This window comes from Phalacrocorax aristotelis, chromosome 5 (genome assembly GCF_949628215.1).
Source record: "Phalacrocorax aristotelis chromosome 5, bGulAri2.1, whole genome shotgun sequence".
In the NCBI taxonomy this organism is placed as follows: Eukaryota; Metazoa; Chordata; class Aves; order Suliformes; family Phalacrocoracidae; genus Phalacrocorax; species Phalacrocorax aristotelis.
In genome coordinates, this window is record NC_134280.1 from 12,077,415 (window position 1) to 12,097,659 (window position 20,245).

A 20,245-nucleotide genomic window follows, 5' to 3' on the forward strand; every position below is an offset into this window, starting at 1 on the left:
ACTTGGCAGTGTTGGGTTAATGGTTGGACTCGATGATCTTAAGGGTCTTCACCAACCTAAATTATTCTAGATTCTATGGTTCTATCTAAAGCACAGTACCTTGCAGTATTCATTGTAATGAGGACCTGACATCTCTGTGACTTTGTATATTGACAGAAAAAGCCTTTGGCATCCTCTGTTCCCATTAGCATACCTGTGCTAGAGTCAGGACTCATTCACAGGAAGAAAGCAACAGGAGTAAAGCTACTGGGGGCTTAAAGGGGTTCCCTGTTCAGCAAAGGCAGTGAAGTGGCTGTTCTTTGGGATGCCAACACTAGTTCTAGATTTTGTTTCTGTACGGGGCTTGTCCCCCACGTTGTCCTGTTGTGCCCATATAAGCAGATTGCTACAATCTGCCTCCTTCTTTGAAAAAGCTGCAAAAATGGAAAGCAGAACATATCACATTTAGAAAAGCTAAGTTCCAAAATGCAGTCAAATATCTGTTATCACTTAACAGATACTCACATTCTTCTCTGGAAAGCACATACCTCTGTATAGGCCTGTGTTACTTGTTCATACAGGGTCTGATGGTGATGGATGGCCAGTTCTAGGTCTTGCATTTCTGAGGGGAGGCCTCCTTCACTGCACATTTTGCACCAGGCATCCACACCTGAAAGGAACTGAAACAATTCCAGGAAAAATGAGCAATAGTGACACAGAACAACATCTCATCAACATTGGAAAACTGTTTCAGATGACTGCAGTATGGACTGAAGAAAATGTATCACTTATAAAGGAGCCTTTTTGGGCACGCTGGAACAGTGCATTCCTGTCACATCCTCAGTAACTGAAGAACACCTAGATCCAAAGGAATGCTTTCTGTTTCTTCTGGATTAAAAACAGTCCTCCTTTAACCAGGCTCAGAAAACACCCATTCTAGGAGTCTTTGCATACCACGGAGAAAGGCTACAACATGTTTAGAAAAAAACATCGACAGGAAACACAAAAGGACACAGTTACAGCTCCAGCATATTTGGCATTGTCTCAGCTGTCAGTCTTCCCTCAGTCGCTTACCTGTCCTTAACACTACTAATTTGGGCAATAGAAAACTCCCGTTTAAATCAACACTGACATTGATTTCAGTGAAAGACAGAGAGAAAGGCAAGCAGTTCTCAACCCAGGACCAGCTGAGTGGGACTGCCAATAGGATACCAAGGCTTTAAAGCCCTGGGTCACACACTTATTCTGGCCCAAGTCAGCAGTGATCAGATACCATTACCATCTGATGACTGCTAAGCAGCCAATCCAAATGAGCTGCTGGTCTCAGTCCAGCTCCTGGTGGGCAGACGTCCACAAAAAGGGAGGAAAAAAAATCATTGCCATTATAACCTTGCTTGGAAGCCTTAACAGACAGCCAGAAACTGAATGGCTTCAGGGAGCAGAGGATTGGAAAAAAAATATTATTCCACTCTTAAAGGCCTCCAAGAGCACTGCTGATGCACTGTGGCCGAACAAACTGGGGAAGCTCTCCTGGGTGCTGCCTGTTCTGTGAAAGAAAAGAGGAATTTAGTCTCTAAGGTTCCCATCCTGTTTTTCTTTTAAGCAGGTCTTACTTCAGTGACACAGCTTACATGTTCATATTTTGTCCATACTAACTGCCTAATGCCACCTCATTACTTCTCATTAATATTTTCTCTTACTCCATCTTTCTGTTAAACCAGTCTGTCATACTTTGGGCTATTTATAAAAAAGAACAGCTAATTATACAACAGATGCAGTTCCCTGTAGGGTGAATGTATAATGCCACAAAACTACCCCCAGGATCACAGCTTTATCCGTTCCTGAAGTGTTCACCTGTGGCTTGTTAGTAAAGCACTCATTCATAGGATGAAGGGCTGTGAGATTCAAAGCAAAGAATTTCAATTCAACTCTGGCTCTGGCATCAGCATCCTTTTTTATTAGCAGTGTAAAGCTATTCACCATGCTGCTGTGTAATCAAGGCTATAAAGTGTTTGCACTGTAAACACTTCTTTTCAGTGCACAAACATTCAGTGACAAAGATGAATTCCTAAATGTTCATGTCTATAAAGTAGAAATCTACCGGTGAAAACTATGCTTTCTAGAAGACTGGAGGCAAGGAGGCAGGTCCTCTTGTCTTGGTTTGACTCCTGATCTGTTGACTCCTTTCAGATGGAATCCCCAAACACCCTTGCATAAAGCTGAAGTTGTCATATTTTGTACCAAGGCAGTGGAATTCACATCATTTCCTATGCAGTTTTAAGAGCACAGTTGAGAACAATCCCTTTTTGGGGCTGTTACATGAACCTCTTGGTCAAAACAACGAAGACAAGACCTTTACACCTTACATATCAGTGTTCCTGCTGCTGGAATCACTGTCATGGCTCTTATCACAACTGCTGAATTTCTACCAATTTTAGTACAAGCTCTTATAGTCACATTACTCAAATATTGCCACATCCCCAGACTGTGAGTTGCACAGTAGGTGGGAGAACTGTCAAGAAGATCCTGTGCCCATAACCACATTTCCACCTTGTTGCCTCACATCGATCTTCCTTTTGTAGATCTATTGCATATAGACAATGTCACATCAACAATCACATCAGTAATTTCACTTCTGCCACTAGCAGGAACAGTTGACATCATCTGTTTTAAAAAGTTTTGAGAAATGCAACCTGTCAGTGTTTTACTCTGACACCCTGAAACAGTGCATGGTGGTCTGTGCTCTGTGTGTAGGTTTGCATAGGGAGAGCTAATTATTTTACAGATTTTTACAAAGTGTTAGTTCAACTATAGGACTATTGATTTAGGTATTTTGAAAAAAGCAGCTCTGTTAATTTTTACTATTGCCACAGTGTGTGACAAGACACAAAAAACTTTATTAAATGTAACCCTTCATGCTAGAAATATATTCATACCAAAAAAATCACCGTTTGACTGAGTTGAAAAAAGATGCATTTAAAATGGGAAAATGCTACCTGTTAGGTTGGAACAGGAGCTGTTACTGTCCACTGGATACTCAATACCATTTAAATTAATTGCTTAAATTTCTAGTTAGCCCAAAGACTAGAATAGCTCCTACTGGGAACATAAAAGCTATTCAATATGATTTGAAATGACAGGCTCCAATAATTGCCCATGTTTTTCAAGACTCCAGAAAAGATTAAGAGAAGTTTCTCCTCAAAAAATAAAAAAGTCCCTAAGGTACCTTTGTGCCTCTGATCCAATCCAAAAGTAACTTTAAAGCTAATGACCTACGCTTACTCCTGACTCACAACCTATTCACCGAAGTTGTGAATTCTGTATTAGGTCAGGTAATGATATATTCTCAGACCACTTCTTAATAGCTTTCCTCAGGAACTGCTATGCTGTATTACGTGATTTCTCCAAAACACAGTTCAGGCATTTTATAGTCCATATTTCTCCATATTTTTCACACAGTCCTTGCTTATGGCTTCCTAGGCCTCTGTGTGGACGCTGCAGGATAACCAGGGTGGTTCCCCTAGGCCCCAGAGAAATTAAAACTGAACTCTAGTGCACCTTCAGGCTCCAGAAAAGCTGTGGGAAAAGACTGGAAGAAGGCCATGAAATAGTTTTCCTCAGTGCCATATAATATCTCTTGATGCCCTGAAGTTTTTTGTGTGAGGCTAATTCTATATTTCCTGTTGTTGTTTCTGGAATGTCCCTATCTAATGTGGAAGTTTTCTTCATCTTATCCCTGCATCTTATAGATACCAACTGGCTTTCCCCTTCCTGCTTTTGCTCAAATTCTTCCTCCCTTTTTAATTTCCTTTCCTCAAATAGGGGAGTTCAGGATGTGCGTAGAGAGATGCAGGCAGAGATGAGAACAGTAGTCTTCATGGCTGGGGATTAAGGTAATATGAAACAAATAGTCAGGGGTCAGTCTTCAGAGAACCAGCATAAATGTCTAGCATGTGCACCTAACACCTACTACCTTAAGTAGTAATTCTGTTTGTGCACTTCTGAGGGCAGACACTGACCCAGTATTAACTGATTGAGATCTCTCAGCTGATTGAAGACATTAATTTGTTAATTCTGACAGGATCTGTAGAGTGAGCATCATATGAATACTTTAGCACTCTTTGAGAGATTATATCCAAGAAAGGGAGGACGCTTGGTATGCCTGCTTCCCCTATCTGGCAGTTAGTGGGCTGGAATCTCATCTGGCATAAATTAGCACAGCTCTCCTGAAATCACAGTGAGGTAAGGCATGTTCTTTTGCAATTTTGAATAGCCTTGGACATACCTAGAGGTACAGAAGCAGATTCTCTTTCGCACTAGAATATCTCCATGCTGGGTGGGGGGCAGAAGAAAAAAACCCACCCAAGACATTTGTAGCAGGTGGAATTAAGGGACCTTGGGGAAACAGCTCCACTGAATATCCTGAATTGCACCTTGACCTGGACTTAGTGGTTGTTTGGAGTTTAGTTTACTGGCTTTTTGTCGAACACATGTGCTGAAGGAAGCCTGGCTGGAGGCTAAGTTGGCAAGATTTGTCTCTTTCTTTTATTTCCTTTTTTATTATTCCCCTTTTCTTTTCTTTGCACTTTTCTTGATGATGGTTTAGGATGTACAAAGTATTTAAAAAATTTAAGGAAGACACATGCGTGCACACACAGACACACACAAAAAAGAAGAAAAAAAAATAAGAAAAAAAAAAGCTTTGATCCAGGAACTCATTCAGCCCAGTTCCATTCAACATGCCACATGTATCTGCAATAAGAGCCAGGAAAGCAATGTGATTCTGAAGCACATGAAGACAGATGTGAGGTTCAATTCCCAGCAGGGCTGACTCAGCCTTTCATCCTTCCAAGCCAGACAAACTGTATTCTGTGCAGTTTTCTGTGTGGGGTCTTTAGGAAGAGACCTTGAAAAACAAGTTGCTTCCTGCTCAGCTTGCATATTATAGAGATCGTAGAGCCTTTCATAAATCTCTGTCTCAAGCCAACAACTTCCTTTCAGGCTGGGGTGTGCCAAAGACTGAAAGATTAGTCCTAATGACTTGCTTCCTGTTGGCATTACAGCGAACTTCAATCAATAGGAAGGAATGAACAAAGAATGTAGCAGCTTATTGCACCAGAGAAGGAAAGACGATCTGTGTGTCAGATCAGTATGAGGGAAGCAGGGGTACACTGTGGGAGAAATGGCTGGATCCACAACAAGCTACATTTACTGACAGAACAAAGGGAGCAAAAAAAGACTTGATCTGGGGCAGAGGAAACAGTGGGTTTATCTACATCTTTGCTTCAGAGATTTAAGCCTTATTTATTGTAAAATAATGAGGTCATGATTTGAGTTAAAAAAAACAACAAACCAAACAAAAAAAAACCAAAACAAACAAACAAAAAAACAGAAAAAAATAAAAAAACCACAAAACCACCAAAAAAAAACCCCAAACCTAAAACCCCACACTGGGTGATGCCAAATAATAGTGTGTCACATTTGGAACGAACGTTTGATAGACAACAGGCTGAGTTACAGACGAAATCCAAAACACCTCACTTTTTATATTCTACAGAGGTCAAGTGACTAAATTATTAGCATTCAAGTCATTGGTTTATCCTACCAGAGTCACTAAAGCAAGGCCAAAGTTTTAGTGCTGGCTAATGGATGCACTGACTCCCACATTTCTTTTTTGCAGCAGTTTACAGGCTTCACATCAGCACTTCCCTTCCACTGAATGGTCTCTTATGCACGTGAGGAGCAACTGCTCTTCACAATTAGCAAATTTTCCTGTCTGCTTAGTAATGCAGACTGGCTTCTGTAAGGCAGCACAAACTTCAGTTACTTATGAAGAGGTGCCAAGGCAGCATTGGGTTTTTCAGACCCATCCACACAATTGTAAAGAAAAGACCCAAAGCTGAAAGTGACATTAGTGTAGCTTTTTTTCAAGTTAAGGCTGAGGCAAAATACTGACTGACAGTGTTCAAAAGGTAGGAAGACCAAAAAAAAATCACCTCTAGCTTGACAGACTGTTCAATACAACTTTCTCTTTTATTGCCTTTCACTCTATAGAATACCTCAGCAACTCCTCATAAATTGCAAACAAAACTGACTCTTTAGAACTTCAAAAAAATAGGGGATCATTCATAAAAAAAAAAAGGCAAAACCCCCCAAAACCCAAACACCAAACCAATCAAAACAAACAAGAAAGAACTAATTCATTAATAAACCTTAAACATTCTCATTGTGATTATAGACTGGATATAAGTTTATTTTTGATTCTTCTTTATGAACATTGATGACTGACAATTATTAACATGAAGACTACACCCAAGCACTAGAGTGCCTGTTGTACTGAGATGAAAGTACTTGTACTGGGCATCCCCTTGGTGTATCAGTCCCATCAGAGACACTGAGAGTGCTTACATGAGTTAAGTGCCCAGTAGGGTGAGTAATTGCTCTATGCTATGGCCTGTTGTCAATAGGAGACTCAAAATAAAGAAAAATTCATTGTAATTCTATGGTCAAAAAAAAAAAAAAAAAGAAAATCTTTACTGTTTGAGCTAAACTTTTCCATACATATATTCTGGGTTATGAGGCACAATTTCTGACTTATCAGTTCTTCCTCAGACACCTGAAGTATGGTTCATTTTATAAACATCAAGCACACCCACTTAGTAGCTTTGGTATTAACTACTTAGAAAAATAAGCACACAAAAATATGGAAGAGAGCCCCAAAGCAGTGTTTGTCACTGGAAAATTAATGTAATAAAAATATTATCAAAGTTGAACCATCACTGCTAGGTGGACCTGGTTTAGGTATAAAAAAAAGCAGAAGGTTTATTCACTGATGTATTCTAAATCTTTTGTAGCTATGAAATTATGGAAGTATTCTGGTAGTTGTTAAAGATGCAAACCAGAGTTCAGGGACATGGAAAATTTTCTTGGATGTTCCTCGCTGTCTCTGAAGTCTCTACTTAATGAGGCCTAACAAAGTTTGGGGCTACTGAGAGCACTGCAAGAGTAGGTGGTGGAATGAATTCCCTAAGTTTCATTAACAATAATGTGCTTTGGCTCCTAGAAATTGTCTGCTGATACGGGTCTATGTCATATGAGTGATTATTCCTGTGCATGTAGCACATACCACATACCACATATATGTATGAGTGCAGATACATAGTTCTATTGACTGTAATGATCTTGAATTAATCCACAACACTGAGAAAATATTAGGAAGTAGGAATAAGGCAGCATGTTACTGCACCAGTGTACTTCAGTTATCCTGAGGCATATGCTAAAGCATAAACGTATTTTCTTACCCGCTCAGGAAGCATGTGTTAGTTTTTTGAGCGAAATGTTACTATTTTGTTTTGAGACACTGATCCACTAGGAAACAAGCCCTCAACCTCACTGCATATAAGCCAAAAGCCATCACGTAATATCACAGCATCATCATTATCAAAGTAGCCGTGGACCATTTTGCCAGTCACAGAAGCAGCTCACCTGTTCAGCTTTCTGGTGAAAGACAGCAGACATGGCTAAGATGGTGCTGCGCTCATCCAGAGCTGCAGCAAAACTCTTCCACTCTTGATCCAGCTGGCTAGATATTTGTTTAATTTGCTGGGAAGCATAATGGCCTGCCTCAGAAAGCCTTGACGCAACAGACATGATCCGATTGATGTTGACATAGGCATTCTGAAAATTAAAAAGCACACATAAATAAAGAGAAGGAAGAACTGTGACCACCCTCTGTCTTCATCATACATTCCAACACCATCAGTTGGAGTAAAGCCGAGCAGTTCAGTGAGAGCAATCAACCACCTGCTTAAATATGCATGAATAGCAGGCATACTACCTTCCACTCTAAAAATACATCCCACAGGAATCTTTTTGTACATCTATGCCATTATCTAACGCTGTTATTTCCCCCCACCCCTGAATTTATTTAGGTAAAAATAATTTGCTGTTCTTCAGCTATTTACTCACCTGTTAGGGTCTACTCATTGCTTCTATCTTATTCTTGATATTTCTGTTGCATTAATTTGTATTTCTGGATGCTAAATCCACATATTCGTAAGTGAAATGTTTGCCTTCTGTCCTCTGAGAACTCTCTGACAACCCTTTATAGACATGCAGTGTCAACAAATGAAAAAGCCTTACAGAATTTAAAAGAGCTCATAAGGATATTCTATAGAAATATACAAATTTCCATAGAAATGTCTATTAAATTACATTCCTCTGTTAATATGTTATCTTTTCTGCAGGTTATTTTAAGCTGTTCTCCAACAGAGACATCATTTAACTACATTCTGAATTTAGATGGACTTAAAAAGCCTACTAAAAGGGTAATATTTTCTGTTCTTTCATAAGAATTTTCCACGATGGATTTTATTCAGCCTTGAAGCAGTGGAAGGTTAGTTCTTTCTTAAACTGAACTGTGGATAGCAACACAATTGCATTACAATACCCTCGTTCTGCATAGGAACATAAACCTGAAAATAAATAGCCAATGAACCACCAAAAGACAAATGACAGCTGTCTAGCAGAACTCTGGAATGTAATTTGATGTAAACACTTCTCCTTCCCCTTTCCTCCCTACCGGCGGAAAGGAGCATCCCAGAATTTGAGATGTTTTGCAAATTTGACTCACTGCTTTCTTGTCTCACTAAACATATTTCAAAAGGGCTTTAGGAATTTCAGAGAGTAGAATCTGTAAGACCCTTATGCACAAGAACAGACCCAGCCATGATGATTTTAATGGTATTAGTCATGGGCAAACAATAAATCAGAGGTGGAAGTGTTTATTGCAGCAGGATCTCATCTTAGTGAGTGGGAGCACAATGTGGAAAGGCATCTGCCAATCCAAACATGAAACACAACAGAGCACTTCCAAGGCAGGCACAGGTCCAAACTAAGTTGTGAAGCAGGGCAAAGTATGTCTGCAAAGTGTGTGGGATAACTACAAAGTACAGTCACCATACCTGTAGGTGCCAAAGAAAAGAAAGATGGGCCACAGCCCCTACAGCCACTCTGCTCTCCCTGGTAGAACCATGACTGTGGCAGCTGTCACATAGATAACAACAGATCTAAAGCAATAGCCAGCCTCCAGTATTGTTTTTTCCCCTTATCACACAGCCTTTTCTTAAAAATTGAATTTGGCTCAAAACTGACAGATTAATTTTAAAGAAATAAAAATATTTTTTCAGTACAATTGGAGAAACCAATCAAAATTGTTCTGGAGTTTGAAGTATACTAAAAAAGATTATTATTTGGAATTTTGACCACCAGCCACAGTGAAACGTTTCTTTGTGTCCCTCCAGGTTAGAATCTGGAACATAGACTAAATATTTAAGCTTTTCTCCCAGAAAGTCTTCATGACTGAGCCTCAGCCAAGATCATTTAGCAACTTTTCAGGTCAGCTCTTCTGACCTGATGCAGCATAGCATCTCTACAGTTGCTAAAGCTTAGATGAGTTGTGCCAAATGAAGATATGGAACTTTGCTGTGTTTGAAGGAAAAGAAAAGCTGCTGAAGAAGTTTCGATTTCATGTAAAAAAATAGTTGCTTTCATTTTGCTTTTATTTCCCCCCCACACCCTGCAGAATTATCTCAGCCATTGCAATGCAACGAGCATGGAGGAAAACAACAGTGAATTACTTGGTTCCCTACAGCTACAGTATAGAGATGTATTAACTAGTAGAAGGGTAAGGATAAGATTAGTTGAAATAGAGCAGATGTTCTTAGAGTCTGTTTTTTAAGTTAGTGAGATTTATATATTATGTCTGTTATATTTTTATACAGAGATGAAGATTTTTATGGATGAAATTTCACTTTCCTAGAGGAGAATTTTCATGGAAGAGTACCAACCTGTCCTGTAGCCAACCCACTAACTCCATAGCTTTTCCAGCAGAAAGCAAGGAGCAGTTTGGGAGTCACCTGCTCACACCTCTGTTCTTAGTGCACCAAGTGGAACTGACTCAGGAAATAGACTCCTGAGCTTCTCCCATTGCTTTCTGAGCAATAAATGGATTCAAGTGCAATATCACATGTGATGTGCTCTTCTGTATAACTCCAACAGGCAGTGCTATGGAGACACCTCCTACTTCCAGAGAGAGGTACCCTTTACCTCCACCTTAACTGTCCCACCTCAGTGAAGCAGAGACACTGAAGTGGGGCTTGGACACATAAGCCTTGTCCAAGGTCTCACAGAAAAACAAGACAGAGCAAAGACTTGGCTCAAGATCTGGAACTGAGGATGGCACATCCTACCAGTTGTAACACAATTTACAATCTCAGGACCTTTATCCAGTGTCACTGTTACTGGGAAAGATGGGTTCTCTGGGAAAAACTGGGAAAGATGGGATCTCTGTTGTGGACTGAGGTAAAATGCAATATGGCTTCAAGGCACTCCAGATTTTAGTTTCAGGAGAAAAATGTTTAGCTGACTGCAATCCACAAAATGCAAGATATATATTTTCCACTTCAAAGTAGAATAAAATTGTAAGCCACTTTTTTAATCTTTATCTGCCAATGTGTAATGTTCTGAGTAAAATGGAACAAAAACCTATGCTGCCAGAACTGAACTGTTGACATTTAACAGTTAAATCTTCCTTTCCCTCTGGTTTGTTCAACTCTAAAAACCAAATGAATTGACATTTTTCTATGCCAGTATTATATAGATCTATTTATCCTAATAGGAAATAAATAAAGCAACTAATGTCTGTGACTTCGTTTTTTCTTTAGGCTGGAATATCCACTACTGGCAGGTTCATAGAGACTCTCACTTTAAATATAACCTAAAGCCTCATCTTTTTTTCAAAACAGAGAAGTGTCCCCAAAGAGGACTACAAGGGATCCCTGATTTATGACTATATAGGACTACAATAGGTCAATGAGAAAACAATATATTAATGTCTAGAAGTAAGGGTAACAGCACTTCAGTTGACATTCTGTTGTTGAGACACTAGGACACACTCAAGTTCTGGCTAATATATATGCTTTATAATTTAAAAAACTTTGTTTTACATGTATTTGTAGACTTTCCAAAAGCATTTCCCATGTTAGAGTTAATTTTTCATTGACTTTATTTCAACTTTGAAACTTCAGTCAAAAAAAGAGGATTTCTGACTTCTAAAAGTCACTTGACTGGCAAACAAAAGAAAAATTTCCCCACATGTACATCAGCACCATGAGATGCAAGAGTTTCTTTTACGGTTTAGGAAAGCCTTGTACAATGCCTTGCAAGCGCAATTGCATACCCCTCTGTCTACCAATTCTCAGTCCATTTCTGTCACCTAAACAAGGCCTTGATTCTGGTCATCAATATCTATGACATAGCTGTTCCTTCCAGTGGAAGCAATCACTGCTAACGTCCCCAACGCTTGGCATGGTAACAGCCCTCAGACTCAGCAATGAGCACTGACAGTAGGAGAGCTTCAATTGTGGAACGATCTCCCACGGGGAAATACACTAATTCAACCCTGATCATCTAGCGGTCATGCTGGGAGACCTTCCCTCTTAATTAAACCCTCCAACTCTAGAACAATGCTTTCTTCTAATGTATAAAAAGAATACTTTACACTCACAAAAGAAAAATGAGCAGTGAGAAGCATTAAATCTGCAAGTAACTTGGCTGTGTTCATCTCATTTCCTAGAGAACTACTTGAGATATTGTGATGATAAGCAGTGAAGGTAGGCTGCAAGAGAAGGGTTTTACAGATTAATTGAAGGTAAAATTTGATTGCTGAAGACTTCTTTAAAATAAAATTAAAAAAACACAGCTTGCACCATGTTACTCTGAGTTTAGAAACTATCTGTGAAATGAACCTAACACATAAATCCAAAGCAGAATGTTTCAGTGACAAAATAAACTCATGAGATATCTTTAAGACCTTTAAGTTTCTATAACAAGGCCAATTATATGTAGCCTGTTGCAGAATAATATTGGATGGTATTTTAGTTCAGCCTACGTACAGAAAAATACCATTCTTTTAAGATAAATGTTGTGAATTTTCAGCTGACATCATTAGCGTTTACGTGATAATTTTAACGTGTTTGAAATATATTGTGACTTTCTTAGGACAACATGCATCTCCATCTACTGTCCGACAGCTAAGTCCCTGACAGCAGGATGGGCAGCAATGCCAGCATTGAACTCTGCCATTTTTATTCATGCCCCACAGCTGATGCCTCCTGCATGCTAACACCCTCATATTCACAACATTGACTTTTAGGGACACCAGGAGTCACTCAACATTTTTGTAGCAAAGAATCTGCTCCATCTAATAAAAGAGCATTACTGCTGACAGCAGCACTATACTGACATAGTAACAGCAGCTCCAGGTTAGTTCAAGTAGCCTGCAGCTTAAGGTTATTACTCTCTTCCCACTATTTTCCAAATGTCCTTTCAGCGTGATGTACCCCCACCTCTTCTGTTCCAAAAATAGGGTGCCTGACCCTCTGCAAAACAGCAGTCCTGTTTAATTCCACAAGCCAACTTCACCAGGCCAACTTCATTTGCCAGCCTGTGCAACCCTGGCATTGAAATCCCCTCTAGAAAGGCCCTTGTGCAGACACACAACACAAATTCAGGCCTTTCAACAATATGAAAACTCTCGAGAAACCTACTTGATCATAAGGAATTTCAAGCACTGAGTAAAACTCTCATATTTCTGATAAATACCACGGATGCCTCATTTAGATTTAAAAAAAAAAAAAAAAGGGAAAAAAATCCCCAAAAGTGTAGTCTTGAGTTGCATCTGTAACCTGAAATATTTCTACAGCCTTTTTTACCCTGACTTTGCCATACTGACAACTCCTCATGTAACCTGTGCTCGACATTGGAAACCTGTCGAAGAATTTTTTAAAAAAGTTCCTACTGAGAGAGCATACTGCAAGAATGTTTTAAAATAGAAATCTAAGTTGAACAAACTGTGCCTGTTTGCTGTATGAATCGATGTTGATTCAAAACCAAAATGAAGGCATCACTCCATCATCAGAGGGGATTCTAGGTCTAAAATGTAACCAAAACTAAAAGTAGCATATGGAAAATTACATACAGGTGTATTGCTCTCTTTGAGTTATATTCCTATAATAAGGAGGATTACCTGAGAACATATATATCATTTGGCATATTTGTTATATTGTGGGGCTCCTCCACAGAGTCATATACTCCAGTCCAACTAACCAGTCCAATTAATTAGAGGAGACTTGAGCGCCATCTCTCACTGTACTTACAAGTTGAAAGTTAAAGGTGCCCAGTATTCATGCCCTTCCACATAGATCCCCTATGCTAAAGAGATGGAGGAGACAATAAAGAGGTGGGGAGAACTGGCTCAAAAACAGAACTCAAAGGGTCGCGATCAACGGATCAGAGTCTGGATGGAGACCTGTAAATAGTGGTGTTCCCCAGGGGTCTGTGCTGGGTCCAGTCCTGTTCCACACATTTATCTATGACCTGGATGCAGGGATAGAGTGTAACCTCAGCAAGTTCACTGGTGACACCAAGCTGGGAGGAGTGGCTGATACACCAGAAGGCTGTGCTGCCATTCAGCCTGGACAGGCTGGAGAGCTGGGCCGAGGGGAACCTCATGAAATGCAACAAGAGCAAATGCAAGGTCCTGCACATGGGGAGGAACAACCCCAGGCACCAGTACAGGCTGGGGACTGAACTGCTGGAAAGTAGCACTGCTGAGAAGAACCTGGGAGTGCTGGGGGACAGCGAGCTGACCCTGAGCCAGCAATGTGCCCTTTTGGCCAAGGTGGCCAACAGTATCCTGGGCTGCATTAAAAGGAGTGTGGTCACAGATCAAGAGAGGTTATCCTTCCCCTCTACTCTGCCCTTGTGAGGCCATATCTGGAGTATTGTGTCCAGTTTTGGGCCCCCCAGTTTAAGAAGGATGTGGAACTCCTTGAGCAAGTCCAGCAGAGAGCCACCAGGATGATCAGGGGACTGGAGCATCTCCCATATGAGGACAGGCTGAGAGACTTGGGTTTGTTCAGCCTGGGGAAGAGAAGAAGGGGGGGGGGGGGGGGGATTTCATAAATACCTATAAATATCTAAAGGGTGGGTGTCAGGACGATGGGACTAGGCTCTCTACATTAGTGCCCAATGATGGGACAAGGGGCAATGGGCACAAGTCGGAAGACAGGAAGCTCCACCTCAATATGAGGAAAAAAACTTCTTTTCTGTGAGGGTGCCAGAGCAGTGGCACAGGCTGTCCAGAGAGGCTGTGGAATCTCCTTCCCTGGAGACATTCAAAACCCACCTGGATGCATTCCTGTGCCCCCTGCTCTGGGTGTGCCTGCTCAAGCAGGGGGGTTGGACAAGATGATCTCCAGAGGTCCCTTCCAAGCCCTACTATTCTGTGATTCTTTGTAGATTGATTCATGCTGATTGTATGGGCTTCCATATGACTATACATGTGTGTGGGTTACACTGGAGACAGTGCAAGACTGGAGCCTCATCAGCTGTTGCACTCTTTCCCCTCAGCCAAAAAGGCCTCTCTCCTGGGCAGCTCAATTACACAGGAGTTTGTCAGCACTGAGATGGTGAGATGGCACAGCTGCAAGCCACAGTGCAGCCAATGAGAGGTCCCTGTCCCCAAAAGTTCTTCCAAGATCTTTGCAAATGTCTCACTACCTTGCATTCCTCATTCCCAAAAGTTCACTTCGGGACAAATGGAAGAATCAAGGAAAATAATTTTTCTTCCATTAGGTGGCACCCTCCCTGTCACTTGCTAATTTTCTATTGACAACGGTTATCTCTTTCCAAATTTAGCTCACGGTTATTTTAAGAAAATAATACCAGACAGTACCACAAAAAGGGTAAAGGGAGGTCCTCCAGCTTGACTCTTCTAATAGTGTTTCCTGAAGAAATATGACCTACTTTTAATGCACTCACCTCCAGGACACATTTATTTGTTAGGATTCTTTAAGCAGCGCTGTTATATGGAGGCCATACTATCCTGTACTTTGCTAGATGGCATTGTGATGGCAAGCTCAACAATCAGGTGCCTAGAGCCTTTTTTTCAATGGTCCTTCTAATTATAATCATAATAAATACATGAATGGACTTTATAAACAATTATCATCTTCCACTGTTATGCAAAGCCCTACTGAGGCACAGTGCTTTGGTGAGGAATAGCTAGGTGGGTAGAAATGGCGGGTGGAATTTAGGTCAGAGAAGTTAATTACTTGATCTGGAACTGGCCAGAATAGCAGGGTTAACACCTGTAATCTTATGAAAGTGGTGTGTGGTCTGTAATGACCTCAGGTAGGTTCACATTTCAGACAGCTGCTCTCAAGTACCTTGCCCTTGGGTGGCATAGTAGGGTGCGGCTCTCTAGTGACTTACACCACCGACTTAAACACCAACCACCACCTTTGAGGTCTCAGCCCCAGTGCAGCTGCAGTCTGACTGTGCACAGCATGAAGAGGTACACCTGCAGGAGCTGGTTTACTTAGGGCGAGTTTTCACATAGTTGAAAGAGAGCATTCAGAGAGGGCCCATCTCTGCATTGTGCAAATGCAGCAGGGGGTATGCATGCGTTTTTCTAGTTCAGTGCAACAATCAAAGCATCAATACATTCCGTCCTCATTTCTGTGCTGAAAGCAGAGCAGTTTACAGAACAAATGCCTGGAAAGAATAAGAAAGTGAGCAAAGCACTCATAAATGCATAATGATTTTTTTTGTTTGAAAAACAACAAACAAAAACCTAAGGTAAACTGAGTTGCGTTCAAAAAGACCGACCAATTAACTACTGAAAAAGCCCAAATCCCACTGTGGCCACAACTGACAGCTTGATTAGTGTCTCCTTTTCAGGGTTTTGAAAGTACCTTAGCAGGGTGTGGGGGGAAAAGCATAAATTATTAAGGTGCCACCTACAGCTCTCATTAATTCCCAGAAAAAGAAATGTCAAAAACGTAAAAAAATATTGTATTTGCTTTCCAAAATGTAAACATACTCTACAGGACTGTGCTGCTCTTAACAAAATAATCATATATCAGTGCCTGGGTGGACAGAGCAACACTCCGCCACAGCCCAGCCTGACCTGCCTTACTTCACCTCCCGCAGGTCCATGGGGTTGCCTGAGCTGGAGGCAGCCTCACGTGCACAGTCCCGCTGTTCACTCTGTGCCCCCAACTCACCATGGAATTCATGGCAAAGTGATTGTGCTGTGTCTGTAGGTCAAGGGCGTGTTGGTAGCTCACACCGATCTCCGTGTGACTTTGCAGGAACAATTCTTTGTTGTGGCTGATCCAGTCAAACATCTAGAAGTATTCACACAAGACAGAGGAAAAAGAAAATTGTTAGATAGGGATGAGAAAAAAAGACAGTCCAAAATATAAAAATCCGCAGTTCTGAGGCAGATGTACTTGTAGCACAGACAACAAAACCTCATCTCAGTTATTCATCAAAATAAGTTGTTGTTGAGCAATGGAAGCATTTAAGTTATCACCATATTTCATTACTATCAAAATGATAGGTCAGGAAACATAATTCATAAAGCATGTTCCTTAGTAAGCTGATCCCATAGTCTTTTCCTATAAGTAATGAGAATTTCTTATATAGAAAGATGGCAGCAGAGGGACCTAAAATCAGGGGTTGCTTCACTGACCAAAGATCTAGCAGTTCATAAAGTACCCTTAATCCAAAATGGACCAAAAATTCCATAAATATTATTGATGGGATTTTCTTCCCCCCTTTCTTTTTTGTCTATACATAAAGTTTCCAAATGTTACGTCCAAATAGCCACTTGACTTCCTACACTTATATTTCCTAGATATTTCCAATTCCAAAGCCAGAACCCAGTCTATCTTCCACTTATTATTTTTGGAGTGAAGAGAGAAAAAGGAAAAAAAAAAAAGTATTTTATTAACATCGATAAAGAGTGCACATTTCAACTTCTCCTACTTCGAAATGTATTTCCAAGCAAAACAGATAGTTCAGTACTTCAGATACAGTTAGAAATATATTGAACAGAGCTGATGAAACTCATTTCTTATTTTGTAGCACATTAATGTGACACTTAAATCTGCAGCACGTTCATTCCTTATAAGCTGTCACAAGTCAGCTAGGAGATAGTGTGTTTATGTTTTGGCTTGTTCTGCGTTGTGTTAGAGACCGAATGCATTTGAAGTGAGAACCTTTCATTCTTCACTCCTGTCTAGAGCTCTGCAGGCATTACAATCTCAGATTTCTTCTTTTCTGCAACCATTTTTGTTACAGAACATGTTCCCTCATCTCCATCCCAGCAAGCTGGGAACTGTCCATTAATAAGGACTCTTTCATAATTAAAAAATCCAACTTGTTAGTTCATTACAAGGAAAGAAAAACTAATTATAGAAGCAGCGGAGACCAGGTCAATACAGTCCCTGGTGTTAAACAGAATGTTTTAGGGTGAAAAGGTAAGTGAAGCAGCTTATAAGCAACCACCTTACAGTCAAAGGATCAGTCCAGATCTTTGTTATAACATTTATGTGTCGTCCAGTCAAGAGCTCTTTTGTTCTTTAGCACCAAATAACAATTTTTGACCTGTAACAGCTGAAGAACACTCAGAGCCCACTGCTCGCACACTGTGTGCTGCTGTAGTTTCTCAGCGTCAGTTATCTGTTCCCTGTAGAGATGGTGCTCTGAAGAGTAAAGACCCTGTGTGGGTCACCTAAGATTCCTGCAATAAGCTCAGCATTTTGTGCTGAGCACTTGATTCAGCATGGCAGTGCACTGCTTTATGCAGGGGATTTGCAGAAATAATATTGAATATCCCTTTCATCAAAATGCAAATAAACATTGCTAGTGCTCAAATGCCACCAGCCACACTACGCTGACCTGGTCCCAGAAATCTGTCACATATGCCTGACTTCTTAATCTTTTATTTATGAAAATACAATGGTAACTGCAGAGTCTATACTAGCTTATATTTTGTGTTGATGAATAGTCTTAAAGGCCAAATTTGGTTCAAGTTACAATGATGCAATTCCAAAGTAGTATCATTGACATAGTTACTTCCTCATCTGTATCCGTGGAGCTGATCAAAATCAGACCTATCACCACTTTTTCAGAAAGTATAAATAAGAGGAGTTTTGCAAGGATTAGGTCAGGGGTTTCAAACGTTACTGCCAATTAAACAGAATGAAACAACCTACTATAACCTGAAGAGACACCTAAAACTTTTCTGTTGGATTCTTTTTTCTCCCATTATTGATTTAATAAGCACAATGTAATTTGCCACACTTGGGGGCTTAAAGGAAAAAAAGCTATAATGACAATAAAGAAAGAAAAATTCCATAACAGCAAAGTCCATGCCCCAACAACAAGCTTTTACATCTCTGCTGAGAAACCAACACAGATTTCTTCTAAGTAGATATATGTTTAATGTGAACATTTTTAATGTTTTAAACTATCTAAAGACAGCCAGGGAGAAGAAAACTGGCAGCAATCCACTAAAAATAAACAGTAAATCTAATATTTTATGCTCAGCAAAGCCGAATCAGGATCTTTTTAAGACAAGTAATTTAAACTAGTAATCTATTATTCTGTGGATAGGGAGCATTTCCTCCATCTAATCTATACACGTATTATTGGATGAGACTGTAGGTTAAGTTAAACCATGCTTCTGCCTTTTAAAATACAATAATAAACTATCAAGGAAAAAAAAAGGAAATTTAAAAGATGATTAATATTTTTGTCTTGTTTAATGAACTGAAATACACAATAGCATTTGAAAGGATGACCTTCAGGAATTTTGAGCAGCAGACCTCAGTGATGAGATCTGTACCGCCTTCCAAAACAATGTGTTTTTTAAACTTCTATTAATGGACAATAGCAGATTTTGGAAGAGACTCAATTTCAGTTTAGACTTTGAATCTTTCTATTATGTTCTTCATAAAAAAATTACTTTGGTTTCAGCTGGCCTATGCCTGTAGGAAATTATCCCCCATCAGTACGGTCCAGAGTATCTTCCTGACTCTCCCATGTCTCACTTGAAAGCCCAGAGAATGAAGAGTTTTGAGTTTCATGTGGTTTGGAGCAGAGAGGAAATAAAGCAAGATGCCTAGGAATGGGTGCAGAGGAAAAAGATACAGATTCACCACAGTCTAAAGTAGGGTTAATGATGCACTTTTTTCTGTAAAAACTTGCATTGCTCTCAGCTCTTTATGAATAATAAGCAGTATTTGCAGAAACAAGGGCTTTGCAAGACTGCAGACATGTCCACCTTAGGCAAAGCATTATTATATCTGAGATACCCAAACAAGTTCCAGGTGAATCAGTACCTCTGCATGGCACAGTTCAGTGCTGTGTGAAAGTAACAACTTGACCCTCCAAACCAGGACAGCCTGGGCACAGTACTGCTTGGATTTCTCTAACTTACTTTTGTTTCCAGGGCTGGTTCATTCAGAGACTTCTCAAGCATTTCTGCTTAATGCTCACTTAACTGTAGACATTTTCCCAAGTACCCAGAAGATAATATTGGCTTTTCTTTATTGCACAGGTATGCTTTTACTTTCACCCTCCTGATCAAGGATGCACAGAAATTATAAGTATTACACAGTCCCACAGATCACAAGATTTGCTTAACAACCATGGGATTAAAATAAATAAATAAATAATGGGGTCTTACATGCTTTTGAGATCTAATGGATTGTGTTTTCAAACTTTTCTCTTCAACCACTAAGTCTACAAATGGACTTAAACAATTTTCTCATAATGACTGGAAACTGAGGCTCTGAAAATACCAGTTGTTGGGTGACTCGTGGTGATGCTGTGAGAGTTTGCAAAGTGTTGCCAGGAGGTTTCAATATGAAGGCCTGTCAACATTGTCTGGCCTGGCCCATATTACTAGCAATATTTCCTGAAAACTTGCAAATTAAACTTGTTTTCCACATAAGAAACGCTGACACTTCCTGTGTTCCTGAAGTGAGTGTGCTGCCTAGTTTGCTTAATTAAAGCAAACCATTAAGGATGTGAGCATGGCAATGGCCCAACAATTGCTATTTTACTCAACCCTGCAAGGACTGCCTCGGTTTCAAGGGGCTAACTTAGGCTCCTGGAAAAACATTCAACATCCTTTGCTAAGTTAGTTTCCCTGTCAGAGGAAAGAGTTTTTAATACAGTAAATAGCAGAGTCTGGATAACGTGCTCTGTGAGATCAGCTTAAACCAGATACAGTGTCTCTGCTAACTGAGATTTTTCCATGTCATAACAACATTGCTATACAGAACTGTGTCAACGAGTCTCATCCCATTCATGAAAAAGACTGCCCTAACAAACCTAGCCTAGCGAT

At 40.2% G+C, this 20,245-nt stretch overlaps 1 protein-coding gene across 5 annotated transcripts in view; it reads right to left on the bottom strand.

Moving 5' to 3' along the window:
• The window catches only part of KALRN (kalirin RhoGEF kinase), a 519,314-nt gene that overhangs the window by 268,137 nt on the left and 230,932 nt on the right, over positions 1–20,245 (bottom strand). For all 5 annotated transcript variants that reach the window (XM_075093010.1, XM_075093013.1, XM_075093012.1 and 2 more), the window contains exons 6-8: positions 16,110–16,232; positions 7,465–7,656; positions 528–659 (exon numbers count right to left, since the gene is read on the bottom strand). In XM_075093010.1, the coding sequence (XP_074949111.1) occupies positions 528–659; positions 7,465–7,656; positions 16,110–16,232 (447 nt within the window). The remainder of the gene's footprint in view (positions 1–527; positions 660–7,464; positions 7,657–16,109; positions 16,233–20,245) is intronic.